The sequence below is a fragment of the Cnephaeus nilssonii genome (assembly GCF_951640355.1).
Source record: "Cnephaeus nilssonii genome assembly, chromosome: 7".
Lineage (NCBI taxonomy): Eukaryota > Metazoa > Chordata > Mammalia > Chiroptera > Vespertilionidae > Cnephaeus > Cnephaeus nilssonii.
Window position 1 is genome coordinate 25,706,051 of NC_137078.1, and position 17,635 is coordinate 25,723,685.

General features: G+C 40.9%; 2 protein-coding genes across 2 annotated transcripts in view; one reads left to right on the forward strand and one right to left on the reverse strand.

The window, feature by feature from the left end:
- Nucleotides 1–1,174: 1,174 nt before the first annotated feature.
- FAM8A1 (family with sequence similarity 8 member A1) lies at nt 1,175–11,797 on the forward strand. The gene is made up of 5 exons (XM_079777572.1): nt 1,175–1,981; nt 3,107–3,227; nt 5,103–5,226; nt 6,168–6,307; nt 8,403–11,797. The coding sequence occupies exons 1-5, from the start codon at nt 1,267–1,269 to the stop codon at nt 8,545–8,547; spliced, it is 1,245 nt and encodes a 414-aa protein (XP_079633698.1). The 5' UTR covers nt 1,175–1,266; the 3' UTR covers nt 8,548–11,797.
- Nucleotides 11,798–15,182: 3,385 nt separating this feature from the next.
- NUP153 (nucleoporin 153) overlaps nt 15,183–17,635 on the reverse strand; it is a 66,582-nt gene continuing 64,129 nt past the window's right edge. Inside the window, 2 exon segments of the mRNA XM_079776425.1 lie at nt 15,183–16,605; nt 16,934–17,117. Coding sequence (XP_079632551.1) covers nt 16,521–16,605; nt 16,934–17,117 — 269 coding nt within the window. The 3' untranslated portion in view covers nt 15,183–16,520.

The window sequence follows — 17,635 nt, forward strand, 5'->3', positions numbered from 1 at the left end:
CCCTTATTTTGGATTCATAGTATACTAATATTGTCTTAAATAGGTCTTCAAATGTGAGGATTAACCCCCCCAGAAAAAAAGAAGAAAAAAAAAAAAAACCCTTACGACAGAGGAGGACCCAGCTGTGCTCGCCTTTCGGAAGCATTCCCACACTTCCCCCCTCTCCCTCTTCTTACCCCTCGGTTCATTACCTTTACCTTTCTCTCTCCTAAGTTCCCAGGGCCCTTCTCTTGCCCCTGTAAATTGTTTCCTGAGCCCATTTCTTCTACAGCTCACTTCTACTTCTGTGACTTTCTAAATAAATTTTCTCTCACAGTTTAAGTCTTCAAGTACGACGTTGCTAAACCAAGGTCTGGTCTGACTCCCCCAGCCTAACACCTGGCGCTGTTCTCACCACCAACACATACACATATGGCTATCACTTAATCAACTTAAGGACATAGGAAAGTGTATTAAAATATAAATATACTCAGAGAAGGCTCCAAAGCCCTGAGATATGAAAGGTCTTGCCTTAACAGAAAATAAAGGAAAAGACACCAAAGGTGGGGACACTGGATTTGAGGAAAGGCAGTTTTGCTGGAGCAGTGGGCTTCTGTCTACAGCAGTGGAAAGTAAGATTTTAAAAGGTTAGTTCCAGAATGACAGTCTAGCTCTTAAATCAGCATAATCCCTCTTCTCTTACAACGAAAATCTCTGCAGCTGAGCCAAACTCACTTGACAAATGTCCGTTTAATTTGGTTATTAATTCCTTCTTAAGGGATACGTCTCGTACCTCTTTGCATACAAGTGGCCGAGGACTATTTGGAAAGAATACAAGCGGAAATAAGCAATAAGCCCGGTAACAGAAAAGGCGACGACGCTGACCCCCGGGCGCTCTCTAGGAAATCCTCTTCCTGCGTTAGCATCTCTCCCGGGACGGCCAAGTCCACGTCTCCTGGGACCAGCGGGAGAGGCCTCGGCCCTGGGCTCCCTTAAAGCCTCAGAGGCGGGGGGTGGTGGGCCCCAAATCCATACCCTGAGGACTCCCAGCAGAAGAGCCACTAGACCCCCGGCCTGCGACCAGGCACCCTGCCCCGCCGCCCTCTCCCTCCCACGCCGGCTCCGCCCCGCCCCCGCGACGGCCACGCTGCGGAGGGCGGGGTTTCCGCTTCCGGCGGCGGATTGTTGACGCCCTTGGCTGCTGCGGTGGCGACGGGGCGGTTGGGGAGGGGCTAGTAGGGAAGGTAGAGGCGCAGCAACCAGGCAGCGGCGGGTGCTGCTGAGACGATGGCCGAGGGGCCGGAGCAGCCGCGAGGCCGCCCCCCGGGACAGGGCGACGGTGGAGGGGACCGCGAGCCCGTCCCTTCCCCGAGAGGCCCTCCTGCCGCCCCCGCCCCACGCCCCCGGGACGGGCCGCCAGCCGAGCCCCAGGCCCCGGGCCGGCCTCCCGCCGCGGGCCTCCCGCCCCCTGCGGCGGCCGCAGGGGAGTCGGAGCCGCCGCGCGAGCCCGGGATGCGCGAGGAGGCGGCGTCCGACCCCGGTGCGGGGCCGCGGGAGCCCGCGGGCTGCGGGGCGCCCGAGGCCGCGTCGCCGCGGGAGAAGCCGGCGCGGCTGAGCGCTCGCGAGTACTCGCGGCAGGTGCACGAGTGGCTGTGGCAGTCCTACTGCGGCTACCTCACCTGGCACAGCTGCCTGGCCGCCTTCCCGGCCTACTGCGGCCCGCAGCCGCCCCCGCCCAGCTACCCCTCGGCGGGCGCTGCCCCTCCGGCCGGGGCGCCGCCGGCCCCGCAGCCGGGCTACTACAGCCCCTTCTACTTCCTGAGCGCCGCGGCCCCGGCGCCCGGCCCGGGGGCGGCTCCCGGCAGCGCCTCCCCGGCTCCAGTCCCAGGCCTGGGACCCCGGGCTCCCCACGCCCAGGGGGCCGTGCGGGCCACCCCAGTAACGAGGGTGGGGTCCGCCGCCCCATCTCGAACCTCGAGCGAGACCGGCCGCCAGGCAGCAGGTGAGCAGCGCGAGCGAGGGGCGGGGCGGGGCGGCGGGGACCTGCCCGGGCGGCGGGGCCGGGTCGGTTTTACCCGCAGAACTGCGGGGCGCCCCCGACGGGCGCTCCTCCACCCGCGCCAGCTGCCGGGTGCCCGGGCCTCAGATGCCCACGGTGCACGGAGGGCTGTACCGTTCCTTTTCCTTTAGACCCGGCATTCCGAATCGACTCCCTTACTCCGGAGACTTAACCCCCCGTGTAAAGGAATCTCTGCTGCTCAGTTATCCTCTAGGTTTCCACGCTCCGGAGAGGGAGACTCAAAGCTGAATGCTCAGACGGCAGACCTACGTGGGAGTGGGGCTGGGGTGGGGGCTAGGGAGTTGACAGCGATGCTGGAAATAGCAAGACGTGGATTTATTATAGACTATGTAATATAGAAATAACAATTCTATACTACTTTCATATTAGGTACAGTGGGACTGATGGATATAAAAGGAGATTTATGTAAATACAAATGGAGTTATGAACCTTTGACTGGGCCTAGCTGAGTGATCTTTATGTTGTCTGTTTACGTCTGTATGGGAATTAGAATATATTGCATTAGTTATACTTTTTAGTTTATCGTTTAGTTTCTGTTTACTTGATTCAGCTACAGATATATGAGATTAGAATAAGTTCCTGAATTTGATCCCATTCAGAATTTAGTATGACAGATTGATTTATTACATAGAAAGCAAGACTAAATGAATAAGAGGTAACAGGGATTTACTTTGTACTAATTGTCTATACATAACATTGGTTTTTACTAAAAATATTTAATTTTGTGTCATAGGCTTGTGATCACCTGGATTCTCATTTGAGTCCCTAGTGAAATGCATGGAGTACCTTAAGTAATTAAACTTATCTGTGAAATCACTTTTTAAACAATGGTGAAAGCAAACTTTTAAATTCTTCATAATAGTGGAGTAGTGTTGCTGTATTTTAATGAAATGTACTTTCAGTGGAGCCAATGCTAGTGTTTGTTGCAAGATTTTTTTTTTATTAGTAAGTTGTATCTTGACTTTACATTCCCCATTTGTTTACTTAGGTTGGGTCCCAAGGCCTGTGAAATTATTAGTTTTCCTAACTTTTTTTTTTTTTTAATAGGCAGAGAGTATGTTATTCCATCCTTGGCCCACAGATTTATGGCAGAGATGGTGGATTTCTTCATTCTCTTCTTTATAAAAGCAACTATTGTCTTGAGCATTATGCACCTCAGTGGAATAAAGTAAGTTAAGACTATTTGCAGAAAGGTTTATTAAAACCTACTATCTAGAGATCTCGTTTTGTTAAGTTCTTTTTATGGCCTGCATGTGACTGTATGGATAATTGGTTTGCCAGTGTCATGATTTCTTTATAGGAGCTTTGTGAGATTTTTTTCTTGTTTTAAGAAATAACTACAAAAAAGAGATTAACACTTAATAAATTCTGCCAGATCTGTGGGAATCTCACCTATCAAAAGTAGGTAAAAGGAGCCCCAAGCCTGGCTTGATTTTATTCAGCTATTTCCTTAGGCGGAACTCATTTCCCTCTTACTATGCATAAAGAGGTTTTGGTAGATGAACTATTAATAATCAGCTAGATGGCATTTCCCAATGGGATTGCTTATATTATCAGGAAAGTCCCCAAGTGAACTGCAATGTAAGCCATTTGTTTGAATAATCCTCCCTTCACATTAAAATTCATAGTAATTATTACTCACTGAGTACTCTCTACATGTTAGGCACTGAATTCACCTCTTTTCTTCAGAACCTTAGACTGTAAACGCCTTATTTCCTCCATGAATGCCCCCTCCTCTAGACAAGAAATACTCTCCTTTATTGGGCTTGCTGGGTACTTTTGCTTCTGGGTTCCCAACTTTATCATTCTCGCAAAGCCCCTCTATGACTAGACGAAGGGACCCCCTCACTGAGCCTTTAGATCCCAAGGCCAGCATTCTCACCCCCTTTATTGCTCTAAAAACTGTTCTGATCTCAGTGTCTTCTCACCTCCCCCTTCCCAAAGAACAACTTTCTTTTGAGCTCACCTCTTTATATGGATTCTTTCTTAATCTTACCACCAGTATGAACCACAGAGGTTAATATCTCAATTGTATAGAGATTGAAATTTGGGTTTACAAGAAGTTAAGCCCAGAATTTATTAAGTTACAGAGGTAATAATAAGTGACAGAATCAAGAAACAAACCCTTGTCATCAAATTTCAGGGCTCTTTCCAGGAACCTGAATGTTACTGTGGTTCCTTTCTGTCTCTTCCTCTCCTACCCTCTACATATCCAAGTATCAACTCCTTTCTGTTGAATCTCCTGAATAGCCTTCAACCCAAACCATTTTTTTTATCATCATTGCTTTTTCCTAGTCCAATTACTGTCATGTCTTGCCTGGATTATGGCAAAAATTTTCTAACTGGTATCTCAGTCTTGTCTCCTGTTTTATCTCAATCCAGTCTCTGATATAAAACCAAAGAGATCCTAAATTGATTCTGCTCCTTTCCTGCCTTAAAATCCTTCCTTCAGTGGTTCCTCATTGCCATCAGGTAAAGGTTTTTTTTCATATGGTTTAACTTTAAGTAAGATGCCCTTATTTCTTAATCATTGTTACCACTCATACTTAAGATTTGACTCATATCAAACTGCTTATAGCTTCCATCATTCTCTTCAAGTTTTTCTCCCTTGTTAGTCCCTCTCTCTCTGAAACTTCTCCCTTATTAGTCTGGCTAACTTCTCTTCATTCTTCAGATCTCAGCTTAAATGTCACTTCTGGGAAGCTTCACAAGTTAAATGTGCCTGGTATGTGTTTCCATAGTACACTGTAGTTTCCTATCGCAACTCTTCATCTCACTTTATTATCACTTACTGTCCTGCCCTCCCTGCTTGGTTAGAATCCCATGAAAGCAGAGGCCATGTTGAATTCACTCACCAGGGCTAATACAGTGCCTGCTCATGATAGTGCTGCCTATTTGTTGAAAAAGCTAATGTTTTGTGAAACACCTAAAGATTAGCTTAGAATTTGAAATAAAGTTTGTGACTAACACTAATGGGGGAAAAAATCAAAGCAACTGCTCTGATAATTAATGCTTTATAACCCAACACTATTATTTTGTATAGGGATATCTCTAAGTTTGCTATGCATTATATAATAGAAGAAATAGATGAAGACACATCAATGGAAGACTTGCAGAAAATGATGGTTGTGGCTCTTATATACAGATTACTAGTTTGTTTCTATGAGGTAAGCTACTGACTTCAGCAAATATTAATATTTAACTGTCTAATTTTAGTTTATCAACCCAAGACAGGAAATCAATGGAAATTTAGTTAATCGTGTATTTGTCAAATGTCTATTTTTTTTCAAATTTGCTTTAACATAAAACTTCTCAAGTTAAAAAAAAAAAAAACCTTTCTGCCCTGGCCACCGGTGTGGCTCAGTTGGTTGGAGCATCATCCCATGCACTGAAAGGTTGCCAGTTGGATTCTTGGTCAGGGCACATACCTAGGTTTCTGATTCAAGTCCCTAGTAGGTGCGTACTGGAGGCAACCATCTCTCTCTCTCTTTTTCTTTTCCATCTCTCTCCCCCCGCCCCCTCTAAAATCAGTAAAACATATCCTTGAGTGAGGATTAAAAAATAATGTTAAATTTTAAAACTTTCTGAGTGGAGACATTTTATAATTTCATTGTAATATATTTTAGTCTCATGGTCCAAAGATATATTTATAAATTGGTTGTGGAAATTGTGATGTATTTTTCCATAGAAACAACTGGATCATAGAGAAATATTACAGTAGACAACTGGTAGTATTGAAAATGATCTCCAGTATCATCAGTAATACGCATTAAAAGGTTAACCTTTGAGTATTTAGTGAAATTCCTCCAACTTGAAATTTTTAAAACATGAATAATATGGCAGGAAAACTTAACCTTAAAATTGGTGTGGTTGAGCCCTAGCCAGGTAGCTCAGTTGGTTAGGGGGGTCCTCCCAATATGCCAAGGTTGTGGGTTCAATCCCCAGACAGGGCATATACAAGAAACAACCAATGAATGCATGAATAAGTGGAACAACAAATCAATATTTCTCTCCCTCCCCTCTCCTTTCTCTAAAATCAGTTGGAAAAAAATTAAAATTGGTATGGTTGAGCTAATAAATTATTTTTAAATTATCCTTCTTTCCTTAGATAATTTGCATTTGGGGAGCAGGCGGAGCTACCCCAGGGAAGTTCCTGCTGGGGCTTCGAGTTGTGACATGTGACACATCAGTGCTTATTGCACCAAGTCGGGTTTTAGTGATTCCTTCCTCAAATGTTAGCATTACAACGTAAGTTCTTTTCTTATCTTAATCTACTATATACTTATAAAAATTATAGATTTTTAATCAATAGAGTTCATAAGTTGTACCATAGTATTTTTAAGATGTTGGTATTTTTTTTTCTTCATGGCATCCTATCTAATAAAAGAGTAATATGCAAATTGACCGTCAGTCCAACACAAGATGACTGCCCCCATGTGGTCAAAGATGGCTGCCCCCATGTGGACACAAGATGGCCACCACAAGATGGCCAGCAGGGGAGGGCAGTTGGGAGGGACCAGGCCTGCAAGGGAGGGCAATTGTGGGCGATCAGGCCAGCAGGGGAGGGCAGTTGGGAGGGACCAGGCCTGCAAGGGAGGGCAGTTGGGGGCGATCAAGCCTGCAGGGGAGGGCATTTAGGGGTGACCAGGCCAGCAGAGGAGGGAAGTTGGGGGCGACCAGGCCTGCAGGAAAGGGCAGTTGCGGGGGACCCAGGCCTGCAGGGGAGAGCAGTTGCGGGGGACCCAGGCCTGCAGGGGAGAGCAGTTGGGGGGACCAGGCCTACAGGGGACGGCAGTTAGGGGTGATCAGGCTGGCAGGGGAGCAGTTAGGCATCACACAGGCTGGCAGGGGAGTGGTTAGGGGCAATCAGGAAGGCAGGCAGGCGAGCAGTTGGGAACCAGCAGTCCTGGATTGTGAGAGGGATGTCCGACTGCCCGTTTAGGCCCCCTAGACGGGCAGTCGGACATCCCTCAAGGGGTCCCAGATTGGAGAGGGTGCAAGCTGGGCTGAGGGACACCCCCCTCCCCCATGCATGAATTTCATGCACTGGGCTTCTAGTACTTTAATAAATGGGCTTATGTTTACTAAGTTTAAAACAGAGTTTGAGTGTTTTTCAGTTATATGATTGTAGACCCTTCTTCAGTACATATTTTCAAGAGAATCATTTAATGAAATTTAAGTTACAATAATGAAAGGATGATTTGGATGTTGATGCTATCTATGCAGTGCTCCAGGCCTAGTTTTTTAATTCTCCAGACCTCTGGATAATAAATGGGTCAATGACTGATCTGTCTTCAGTCTCCATTTGGTAATACATGTCATCAGCCCATTAGAATAGGCAGTAAGAGTTTTGGAAACTGTACATGCATCCTGCTTGTAATACTCCCAAGAGGCTGTTAGCATCTGCCTCTGGGGCAAGGTACAAATAGTGATAATGGAAGTTGTGGAGGTGAGTAGGTGGTAATCATTTGAGCAAAACAAGATACTGGCTGGAACTGCTGCCAGAATGATTAGAGATTGATTGTTAATAAAAGAAATATGAACAAGACTAGAAGAACTTTTGCTGACATACTCAAAATTTCCTTACAATTTTGTTTATAATAATCCTACTATTAATGAGTATCAGTAATGGCTAATGTTTATTGAGCATGAACTTAAAAACAGCGCATATGTATTAACTAATTAAATCCTAACAACCTTACAAGATAGGTACTATGTGTACTCTTACCCCTTTTACAGATGTGGAATACAACTTGTGATTGCTAGAAAGTGGATCTGATTGCTAGTCTGGATCCAGAGCCCACTCTTAGCCACTGTGCTTTTCTGTAGCCTTTAGGCAGAAACCTAACAATAATAGGCTAAGTCTCCATTCTAAGCTATTGTTGAAAGCCTTTTAAAGCTTTTTTAATTCACAGGATCCCACAAAGAAAAGAGCTGATAAAAGAATACACAGTAATTTAAAATGTTAGTGCTTCATAAAAGGTAGAAAATGAGACTGTAATAAGCACACTCAGTTTAGAAGATACAGAAACACAGGAATGAGTGACTATAGAAAAGGCAAGTAAAGGAAATAGTTTTCTTCTGGCAAAATACTAGAAAATACTGTAAACTTTAGTTCTATTACTGCTTTTCATGTGAACGTTCTAGTCATTTATGTTGATGAAGTCTTTAGAACTAGCTGAGATGGTTTGATAGGATACTTGAAAATAACTCAGATATCAAAGGTAAAATTTCAACTATGAATGTTTTAAATACATACTTTGAACTTGATAGGAAGATACTCATCTATATGTGGTATGTATACAATTTATCTGATATTTTTTGCTTCCTTTTTTATTTTTAGGTCCACTATACGAGCATTGATCAAGAATTTTTCTATTGCTTCTTTTTTCCCTGCTTTCATCACACTGCTGTTTTTTCAGCATAATCGAACAGCCTATGACATTGTAGCAGGAACCATTGTGGTAAAAAGAAATGGGGTCAGATGATGCCCCCAAAAGCCCTGAATTCCATACTTTCTGGAATGATGACAAGACTAAATTATGTATCAAGGCCATCAGTATCCCTGGGTTACGTTAATTGATGATTTAGAAATTAAAGCAGTCACTCCAGTGTGATACAGGTGACTATTCTGAAAGTATTGATTTTACTTGAATGCCAAAGAACTTTTCCAGAAGAAAAACCTGTTTGAATTCAAGTGTTAAAATTTTAGATCAAAAAGAAGGCAAGTGGTTTCATAATCAACAATGGACAAAATATACTAAGTTCTAAGGCATTAGAATTTGCTGAAAGCATTTTCAGCTTTGAAATCTTGAAATGAAACTTTAAAAATTTATTTTGGTTTATCCCAAAATGATGGAAAATGTCCAGTTGTGTTTTATAAACACATTATTCATCTTTTAGTTAACACTTCTTGGGGAAATTGTCGTCTTTGCTTTTTGGGGAGAGCGGGGACACAAATTTGATAATCCACTTCTCTCCCATCCCAGGAGGTGGTGAGTTAGCTGCGAGAGAAAGGGGCAAGTGAGGCAGGCCTAGCAGTTCCCTTACCTAAAGTTTTAAAATCTGCACTGCAGTTTACTGTGGGAATGATGTAACTTTACAACTATTGTTAATGCTTCAACATGTATTTTGGGGCAAAGTTTTGCATGATGATGAAAAAGTATTGTCATATTTGCTATATTAACGTTGATTTTTTTTTTTTTAAAGAGAAGCCAAGATAGTGATTGCTCTTAATGGGGAGGGGGATAAATTTTCATTGTAAATTTAACTTAAAATTCATGTGCAAGTATTTTCAGTGCCCCAAATCAAACTATAAATATGGGGGGAGGGGAATTACTTCCATCAAATTGTTGCATATTTACTGTAAAACAATATTCCCAGTATGTGTGCAGCATGAAGAAAGTATTAGTGCTTTTCAGTGTTCTGAATATAACCTCTCTCTACACACAGGATATCTACACACTAGTTTCGTTTTACATTTTATATAGTTCCATAACTTTAGAAACGTCAAGTTAAATAATCTGAGTATTTCATGATTAAATATGGTAACCTGTGAAATATTAGCAATTTTCCCATTATGGACTGTTCTAAAACAAGGAAGAGTATCATTTCCAGACATAATTCTAAGTTCTTTGGTTGTGTGAGCCAAAAGCTTGTATTTTGGGCCTGTCATGGATGATGTTTTGAAGGAAATGTTAAGCTAAGTAACACTGTGTATTGCTATTTTATTTTCCTATTGAAGCAAAGTTGTTTCAAATGTGTGGATGCTTTTGATAGATGATCCAGTTAGCTGTGTTGAGATATACCTGAACTAAAAGTTTTGTTTCTTAGACATTTCTCCAACTCTGAGAGTTTTCAAAAAACAAAACACTAAACTGTGTTGGACAGTTCATAATTAGATTGCTTAAAGGGTCATTCTAGGCTTTATTTTTGGTGTTAAGTTTATTAGCAAATGGAAGACATGTCTATCACTGTATCAATTTTTAAAGTGGGTTTTCCTTTGATATTTAGAACTGAAAATATTCACAGTTAATGGTTATAGAAACCTTAACAGTATCCTTATGCCCTTTGTAAAACTGCATAAACCATGTTAAAGACAACATCACAGATAGCCTGTCAGTTAAGTGTATCATAGTATTAAACGGATCATTCACTTGTAACCTCTGGGAAGTTGTTATGGCCCTTCACAATAAAAAGTAATAAAACTAAAATTTTATGAGACTAGAAATTAGGAAATGTTACATAAACTTACCACTTAGTATGTGCATATATATGTGCACGCACACACACATTATTTTTGGCACTGATTGAAATTCAAGTTGAAATGCCCTTCAGTCATGTAATTCTGGAATTTACCTTCAATGTATCATTTCCTCAGGTATTGGATGGTTTTCCACCTAGCCTATTTTTATTTACATAGTAAAACAGAGCAAACAAGTAGTCTGGTTTAATTTGTTATACTTAAAACATTGTACATGTGTAGATTCATTTAGATCCATCTCAGGATTCAAGTTATACTATATAACTATATAGTATTATTTTGTCTGCTTTTACAACAACAACAAAATACAACTCTTTATGAAGTCAGCCCTTAGGAAAAGATTTTGATTCCCAAATAATTGAAAAAGTGACAAAACAACAGGGAGGGATGGAGGAGCCATTTTTTCTCTTGGAGTTGTGAAGAGTGGAGAATCCATCTTTTCAGTACTTTCTATTTATTTAGTATATGTCTTATAGAAATGCTGATTTTCTGTGTCAAAGTATAATTCTCATGCTGAAGCTCTAGCCTAAAAGACAGTTATCTTCATAGTACAAATGTTATTCATCACTTTTATAACATAAGCAAATGACACAAAAATTAGGAGTCAAGCTGAGAACACTTTCTATGAATGTCCTCTAAAATCCACAGAACTCTGTTAACTTTAGGCCTCTAAGAAATCACAGTACACATTACCAAAGGTAACTTGTCTAGTTCATCTTGGGGAAGTCTGACACTAATATTTCCCTTGGGCCTAGAGTAGGTATGTGTGTGATGACAAGCCTTGCTTTTAGACTCATCTGTGACCACAGAAATAAAGCCAACACTTCTTAAAGTAAGCCTTTACTTTAAAATATTGCCCAACTGATACTTGAGTAGGACTGGTTCAAAAGTTACTTCTACCTAAACATTTACCTTCCAGTTTTACCAAATATTTAGGATTGCAGGAAAATGTATTAGAGGGCCACTTTGTCTGAATTATAAAAATGCATCTTCAGTGTTTTTTGTTTCAAATGGTAGTAAAATGTTTTAACTCTAAAAGAAAGATGTTCCCTTTTGTTTCACTAATGCATTAGTATTTCCAGCAAAAAGGTGGGAGTTGGAAATTTGTTACTTGGGAATAAAGGGCTTTTTAAAAGGAATGGGGGCATTAAATATTTTCATTCTGCATCTATCCCAGGCTTTTATTTTAAAGAATATTTCTAAATAACAGTATTCCTAAAATCTGACAAGTATCATTTCAATTACTTGCCATTCCCCACCTCCCATACCAAAGTTTGAAATTTTTTCATGTACTAGTACTTGACTGGGTGAAGTTCGTCATTTCTAACTGTATATATCCTTGCAGCCATTATAGTAGGGCTTGACCCACAAGTAATATCTGATGGCCTGGCCTATAAATAAATACAGCATTCTATTTTTAATAATTTGTATGCCACCAATTTGTATTGTCTCAATAAATATTTGGTCACCAATGATTTTGTATTTTGCCTGTTTCTTTGAGGTTTTAGAATCTGCAAAGGGAGAACTTCCTTCCAAATACAGCTTTCTGCCTTCAGGGTGGCCACAGCAGTCAACTAGAATGCTTTCAGAAATAGAGGACTACCAAAATCATCATCCACTTTTGGAATATATTATCTTAGCAAGTCATTCAAAAGTTGCCCATAGATGATTAGGCTTAATGTTAAACTTTCCTGTCTTTAAGTGGTTAATCATTTCAACTATAATGCAACATAGTAAGGACCCATACACATGAGGAACCAGAAATTCAAGTCACATAGCTAATAAATGAGTCAGCTGGGCAATTTAAATCTAGTTCTGATCTCACAAGCATTTCCTGTTCTAAACTTTACAAATCTAGAGGACAGAACACAAAACAAGTTCTTCAAGGGCAAAGATAATGAAGGATAAACTCCAATGTGGCTTTATGGCCTGGTCTGAGTCCTGTAGACAGCCAAGGTGCTGTTCTGAGCCCAGCCCATCATGGAACTAGAGTGGACTTCGGAGTAAGTTTATGAGTTTCCTGGCCCCAACCGGTTTGGCTCAGTGGATAGAGCGTCGGCCTGCGGACTGAAGGGTCCCAGGTTCGATTCTGGTCAAGGGCATGTACCTTGGTTGCGGGCACATCCCCAGTAGGGGGTGTGCAGGAGGCAACTGATTGATGTTTCTCTCTCATTGATGTTTCTAACTCTATCCCTCTCACTTCCTTGTAAAAAAATATTTTTAAAAAGTTGCCTGTATTATCCTATCCTATATAATAAAAGCCTAATAAGTAAATCAACCAAACGGTGGAACGACCAGTAGCTATGACGTGCACTGACCACCAGGGGGCAGACGCTCAATGCATGAGCTGCCCCTAGGCCAGCCAAGGTGGGTGCCAGCAGAGGGCCCCCTGATCACCCTGCCAGTCGCCCCACTGAGGGAGGCAAGCCTTGGCAGCGGGTGGCCGGGCCAGCGAGCAGGTGGCACCAGGCTGGCCAAGGTGGGTGCCAGCGGTGAGGGGGTGGGAGGGCCCAATCGCCCCACAGATCAGCCCTGATTGCTGGCCAGGCCTAGGGACCCTACTAAGGAAATAAAGGCACTGACATGGTCATACTGCAGCTGTGTGTAGCTGGACCCAACACATCCATTTCTTCATTTTTACTATACCAAATTTGTCAATTTCCATTAAACACACAGGCTAGCCTTTGTAAAATTTCCATTGAGTTTCAAACTTGATATATAAACAGGCCCAGGAAATGACATGGAGTCATGTCCTGCCTAATGATGTTTTGGTCAACAATGAACCAAATGTACAACAGTGGTCCCCATAGATAACGGAGCTGAAAAATTCCCATTGCCTAGTAATGAGATAGCCATTACAATGTTATATCATGATGCATTACAACTGCCTACAGTATTCAATACAGTAACAGGTTTGTAGCCTTGGAGCAACAGCCACGGTGTGGAGTAGGCTATACCATCTCAATCTGTGTAAAATGCACTACATGATGTTTGCTCAATGATGAAATTACCTAATGACAAATTGTTCAATGTATCTGGGGTCAAGTAACGCATGACTGTACTAATTACAGCAAATACAAATTCTTCCCAGGCTAAACCAGAAAGTTTAAGGCTTGATTATAAATTGTTAAAATTAGTCCACCACTTTTATTTCAAATAAAATCTTAACACAATTTCAGGGGAGAATTTCTAGCAAATAATAAGCAGCCGGGTGGCTCAGTTAATTGGCACATCATCCCATACACCAAAAGGTGTCAGGTTCAATTCCCGTTGAGGGAACATACCTAGGTTGTGGGTTTAATCCCTGGTCAGAGTGCGTATGACAGGCAACCAATTGATGTTTCTCACATCTGTGTTTCTCTCTATATCCTCGGATGAGGATAAAGAAAAAATAAGCAGCTAGCTTAAAGACAAATTTTCCCATTGTCTGAATTTTCTTAATGCCTGAAATCATAAATTACTCAAAACAACCTAGTACTTCAAGTGGCAAGTCCTCCAGGTGCTTATTTAATGATGCAGATTTCTGGACTCTGCCCAGACCCGGTGAATTAATCTCTGATGAGAAGGTCCTAGAATATACATGTGACACAAGTTACATTGATATACATTCAGTGAGAACTACTGACGAAATTACATAAACAAACCTAACAGTTATTCAATCTTTCTACATAAGGCTTTTCTCTCTTCAGAGATTGTTTTCAATTAAAAACAATTCCTCCTCAACCTGGCTGGTGTGACTCAGTCGGTTGGGCTTCATCCCATGCACTGAGAGGATGCAGGCTCAATTCCAGGTCAGGGCACAGTAGGAATCAGCAGAACAATGTTTCTCTCCCCCCTCCCTCTCTCTAAAATTGATAAGAACATATTTAAAAAACAAACAACAACAACAAAAAACCCCACACAATTCCTCATTGGTCCAGCATGAAAAGTGGGCCAATATTGTTTTGTCATGTTACCCGCCCCCCGCCCCGGCTTTCCACAAGCAGCCCCCAATTTTTACTCATGTATGGAGCATATAAGCTATCATAGCCACAGGGAGTGTATCAGAAGTGGTTCTATAGCCTGAGCCAGTCTGATAAGGAGATACCTCTGTTGAGCTTGAATATGGACAGGTTGGAAGTTACAGCTGCTACCATGAATGTACTCTTTGCCATATGCAACCTGAGAATTTCAACCACTGAGATGGAAAAAACAAGTTCCAAGCCCTGTATACTTCAGTTCAGTTGGGGGGAGAGAGGAGGGGCGGGGGGCAGATGATTTCATTTTTAAGCAAAGCCACTTCATGGCTTTCAGTCACTTGTTTAAAAAATAAAAAAAGATACTAAGTAAAAGAAAACCTTTCTAGCACAGCAGAATGCCTAATATTCCCATCCATATGGGCCTAAGGAATGGCTTAACCTGCAATTTAGTTAGGCATTAACTTCTCAGCAGTGAAACCACAAATTTCCAGTTTACTTCTTCTAACCTTCACCATCACAGATCCATATCAAATGTGTATGATGATACGAAATTTCTACCCCAACACCAGCATGTGATGATGGCCTAATATATTTTTAGTATGAAAAATTATCTTTTCATTATAAATAACACCAAAAACCTAAAACATTTTTAAAGTTCTGAGTTTGCATTCCAACCACAAGTTCAGCAAAATAAAAGTCAGCACAATATAATTGTGCATTCAAATTGAAGAATAAAATTACCAAATGTTGTCTGCCACCATCACCACCTCTTCTCCACCCAGCTCTTTTATGGACCACAGAAAAGAGATCCAGTTTTTTAAAAAAATCGCTAAAATAACTTTTAAAAAGTTACACAAAAGGACCACTGAAGTTTTGTGGGCCATATATCTCCAAGAACTCCATCAAAAACCAGTGTCTAGTCACCTATCAAGGAAGATACAAGTACAAACAGAAATGACTGTGTGTTTATTTCCAACTTTTAAAAAGGTACGTCAATTTATATGCAAAGTAGGCATGATTCCTAGCACCAGACAAAAAAAGCAGGTACCTTCAATATGTTGTAAATTCAGACACTTTCCCAATGACTTAGGAGTTATCCAAATCACTTAAAAGCATTCTCTGAAGTTTATCTTCTAACTGACCATTATTAATTAACCTTTATAAAAAGGTTCCCTTCCAGAGTTAACACTAGAACAAAAAGAATTTCACAATTTTTTATTGATGGCATTTATCCCATGGTTTAACATGTTAATTATACTGTAATAAACATGGCTTTAATATTAAACTTTTCCTTATTATCCAAAGTCACCACAGTCCATTTCAGTAAATATATAAAAATATATGCTTAATACTTTGTACAATACTGGTTTTTGGTCCAAACAAAACTGGATCAGAAAAGCCAATAAATTCACTTTAAGAATCCCCAATTTTTTTTTAAGATTTCCAAATGGATTTAGGCAACTTTGAATAATGGGATTTACATAATAAAATCTGAGACAAGACTAAACAAACAACAACAAAAAATTCTAACACAAAATTAAAATTTCAAGTTCACAGATTTATGTTATGCCAAAAAGTACAGAAACAAAATTGTATTTACACAAGTTTCATAATAAAATAATGGAAAAGGCAAGACAGGTGATAGAAGAATGAAAATATAGAAATAGCATATAATTATTAAGTGGAGAAGGAACTAGATCTAACAAGTCCTTAGTATGGACCATTCTTTAATCAGGCTTCCTCTATCAGAAAATTTTAGTACACAATACACCCAACTCACTCACTTCACACATACACCAGCACAAACTCAGCATAGAAATCATTCATTTCAACATCCTCTAATCTATACAGAATTCCTCAGATATAATTACAATATCAATGCGTTCCATAAACGCATATCAACGCACATAATGGTGCAGACGAAGAGGTTCTATACAAAGCCATTCACTGAGCGGGCTCCATTCCTGAATTCAGCCAGCCTAAGCCAAATCAGTGAATAATTTGCTGGATCATAAAATATTTTCGCTGAAGAATCAGTCATCAGTCTATTATTTATTTTTAAAGGGCGTGGCGAGAGGTGAGGGCAGGGCTTTTGTAAAGAAAGAAAGAGGAAAATTCCAAAATCAAAGAAGTCCTTAGGCAGATTGACTTCAGGTAACTCCAGCATGTAGTACAATCCAGTATCTAAAAGCAGGACACCAGCTTTTGTTAAAACTTGTGTATAACACCACTCCAGTATTTATTTCCTGCGTCTAACAGCAGTCTTTATCTTGCGACCAGAAACTGAAGTTCCAGAAGAAGAGAACATATTTTTCCCATTTGACCTGTGAAAAATAAAAACTTCAAAATGTGACATGATGCTCAAAATTTTAGAGTCATAATATAACTCTAAAATGTGACCAGTGGCAAAGGGGGGAAAGAGACATTGTTCAAGTAAACATATTTCCTGCCGCACAGGACACATACACACTCTGCTCTTTTTTTCAGATCCTCCCAAACTATAATATGGTAAATTGATATTAGAGAACATACTTGCCTTTACCTAAACTACACTGCACGTTGGTGATTTTAACAACAGAACACACATACATTCATGCACAAGTACACATCCTTACCATGCTAAATTCTCCATTTCAACAAAAAGTCTCTTACCCCACTGTAAATGAAGCTGACGGCTGATTAAATGGAAAGCCCCCTGAGCCCGAAGGCTGGGCTGGGGCTGCAGGTGTGCTCGGATTCGCACCAAATTTGAATACTCCTGACGGATTGTTGTTTGTGAAATTGAAATTTGTAGTGCTGCTGCCAAACTGGAAAACTGAACCTACAATAGATGAAGCAAAAAAACATTAAAGTAAAAATGATAGTTTTTCTAGAAATGACTGCCCTTTAATGCAAAGTACAGTAAAGGGTTAAGCTCTCTGATGACCATTTAAAGAAAACCGAGTATTTTCTCCACTGTGGATCTTCAGAAAGTCCACAATGGAGAAATGCCTTCAAAATTATCAAAATGCTTTCCAATCTAAACCTATATTCAACCAAAAATCTTTCCAAACACGGAAGCAAAATAATGATCCTTTCAGAAATGTTTGGTCTCAAAATTTTCTTCTCTGAGTACTTAAAAAAAACCAAAACACTGGAAGGTCTGCTCTATCAAAACATGGAAGTGGGAAGACGGTGACACCAAGGAAAGAGAGATGCTTTTTAAGAAGAAGCTACAGGGAATCTCCAAGGTAATTGGTAAAAAGGATCCCCAAGACCTCAGTTAAACAGCAAGCCTCTCTAGAAAGCCTGGTGGGAGGAGCAGTTTAGAAAATTCTGGGAAACTTCTTTCAGATCCTGAAAAACAGCCAATGT

Coding starts and splice junctions, on each gene's coding strand:
- FAM8A1 (XM_079777572.1), top strand. CDS start 1,267: ATGGCCGAGGGGCCGGAGCAGCCGCGAGGCCGCCCCCCGGGACAGGGC. Junction 1,982..3,106: donor GACCGGCCGCCAGGCAGCAG/GTGAGCAGCGCG, acceptor TTTTTTTAATAG/GCAGAGAGTATGTTATTCCA. Junction 6,308..8,402: donor TCAAATGTTAGCATTACAAC/GTAAGTTCTTTT, acceptor TTTTATTTTTAG/GTCCACTATACGAGCATTGA.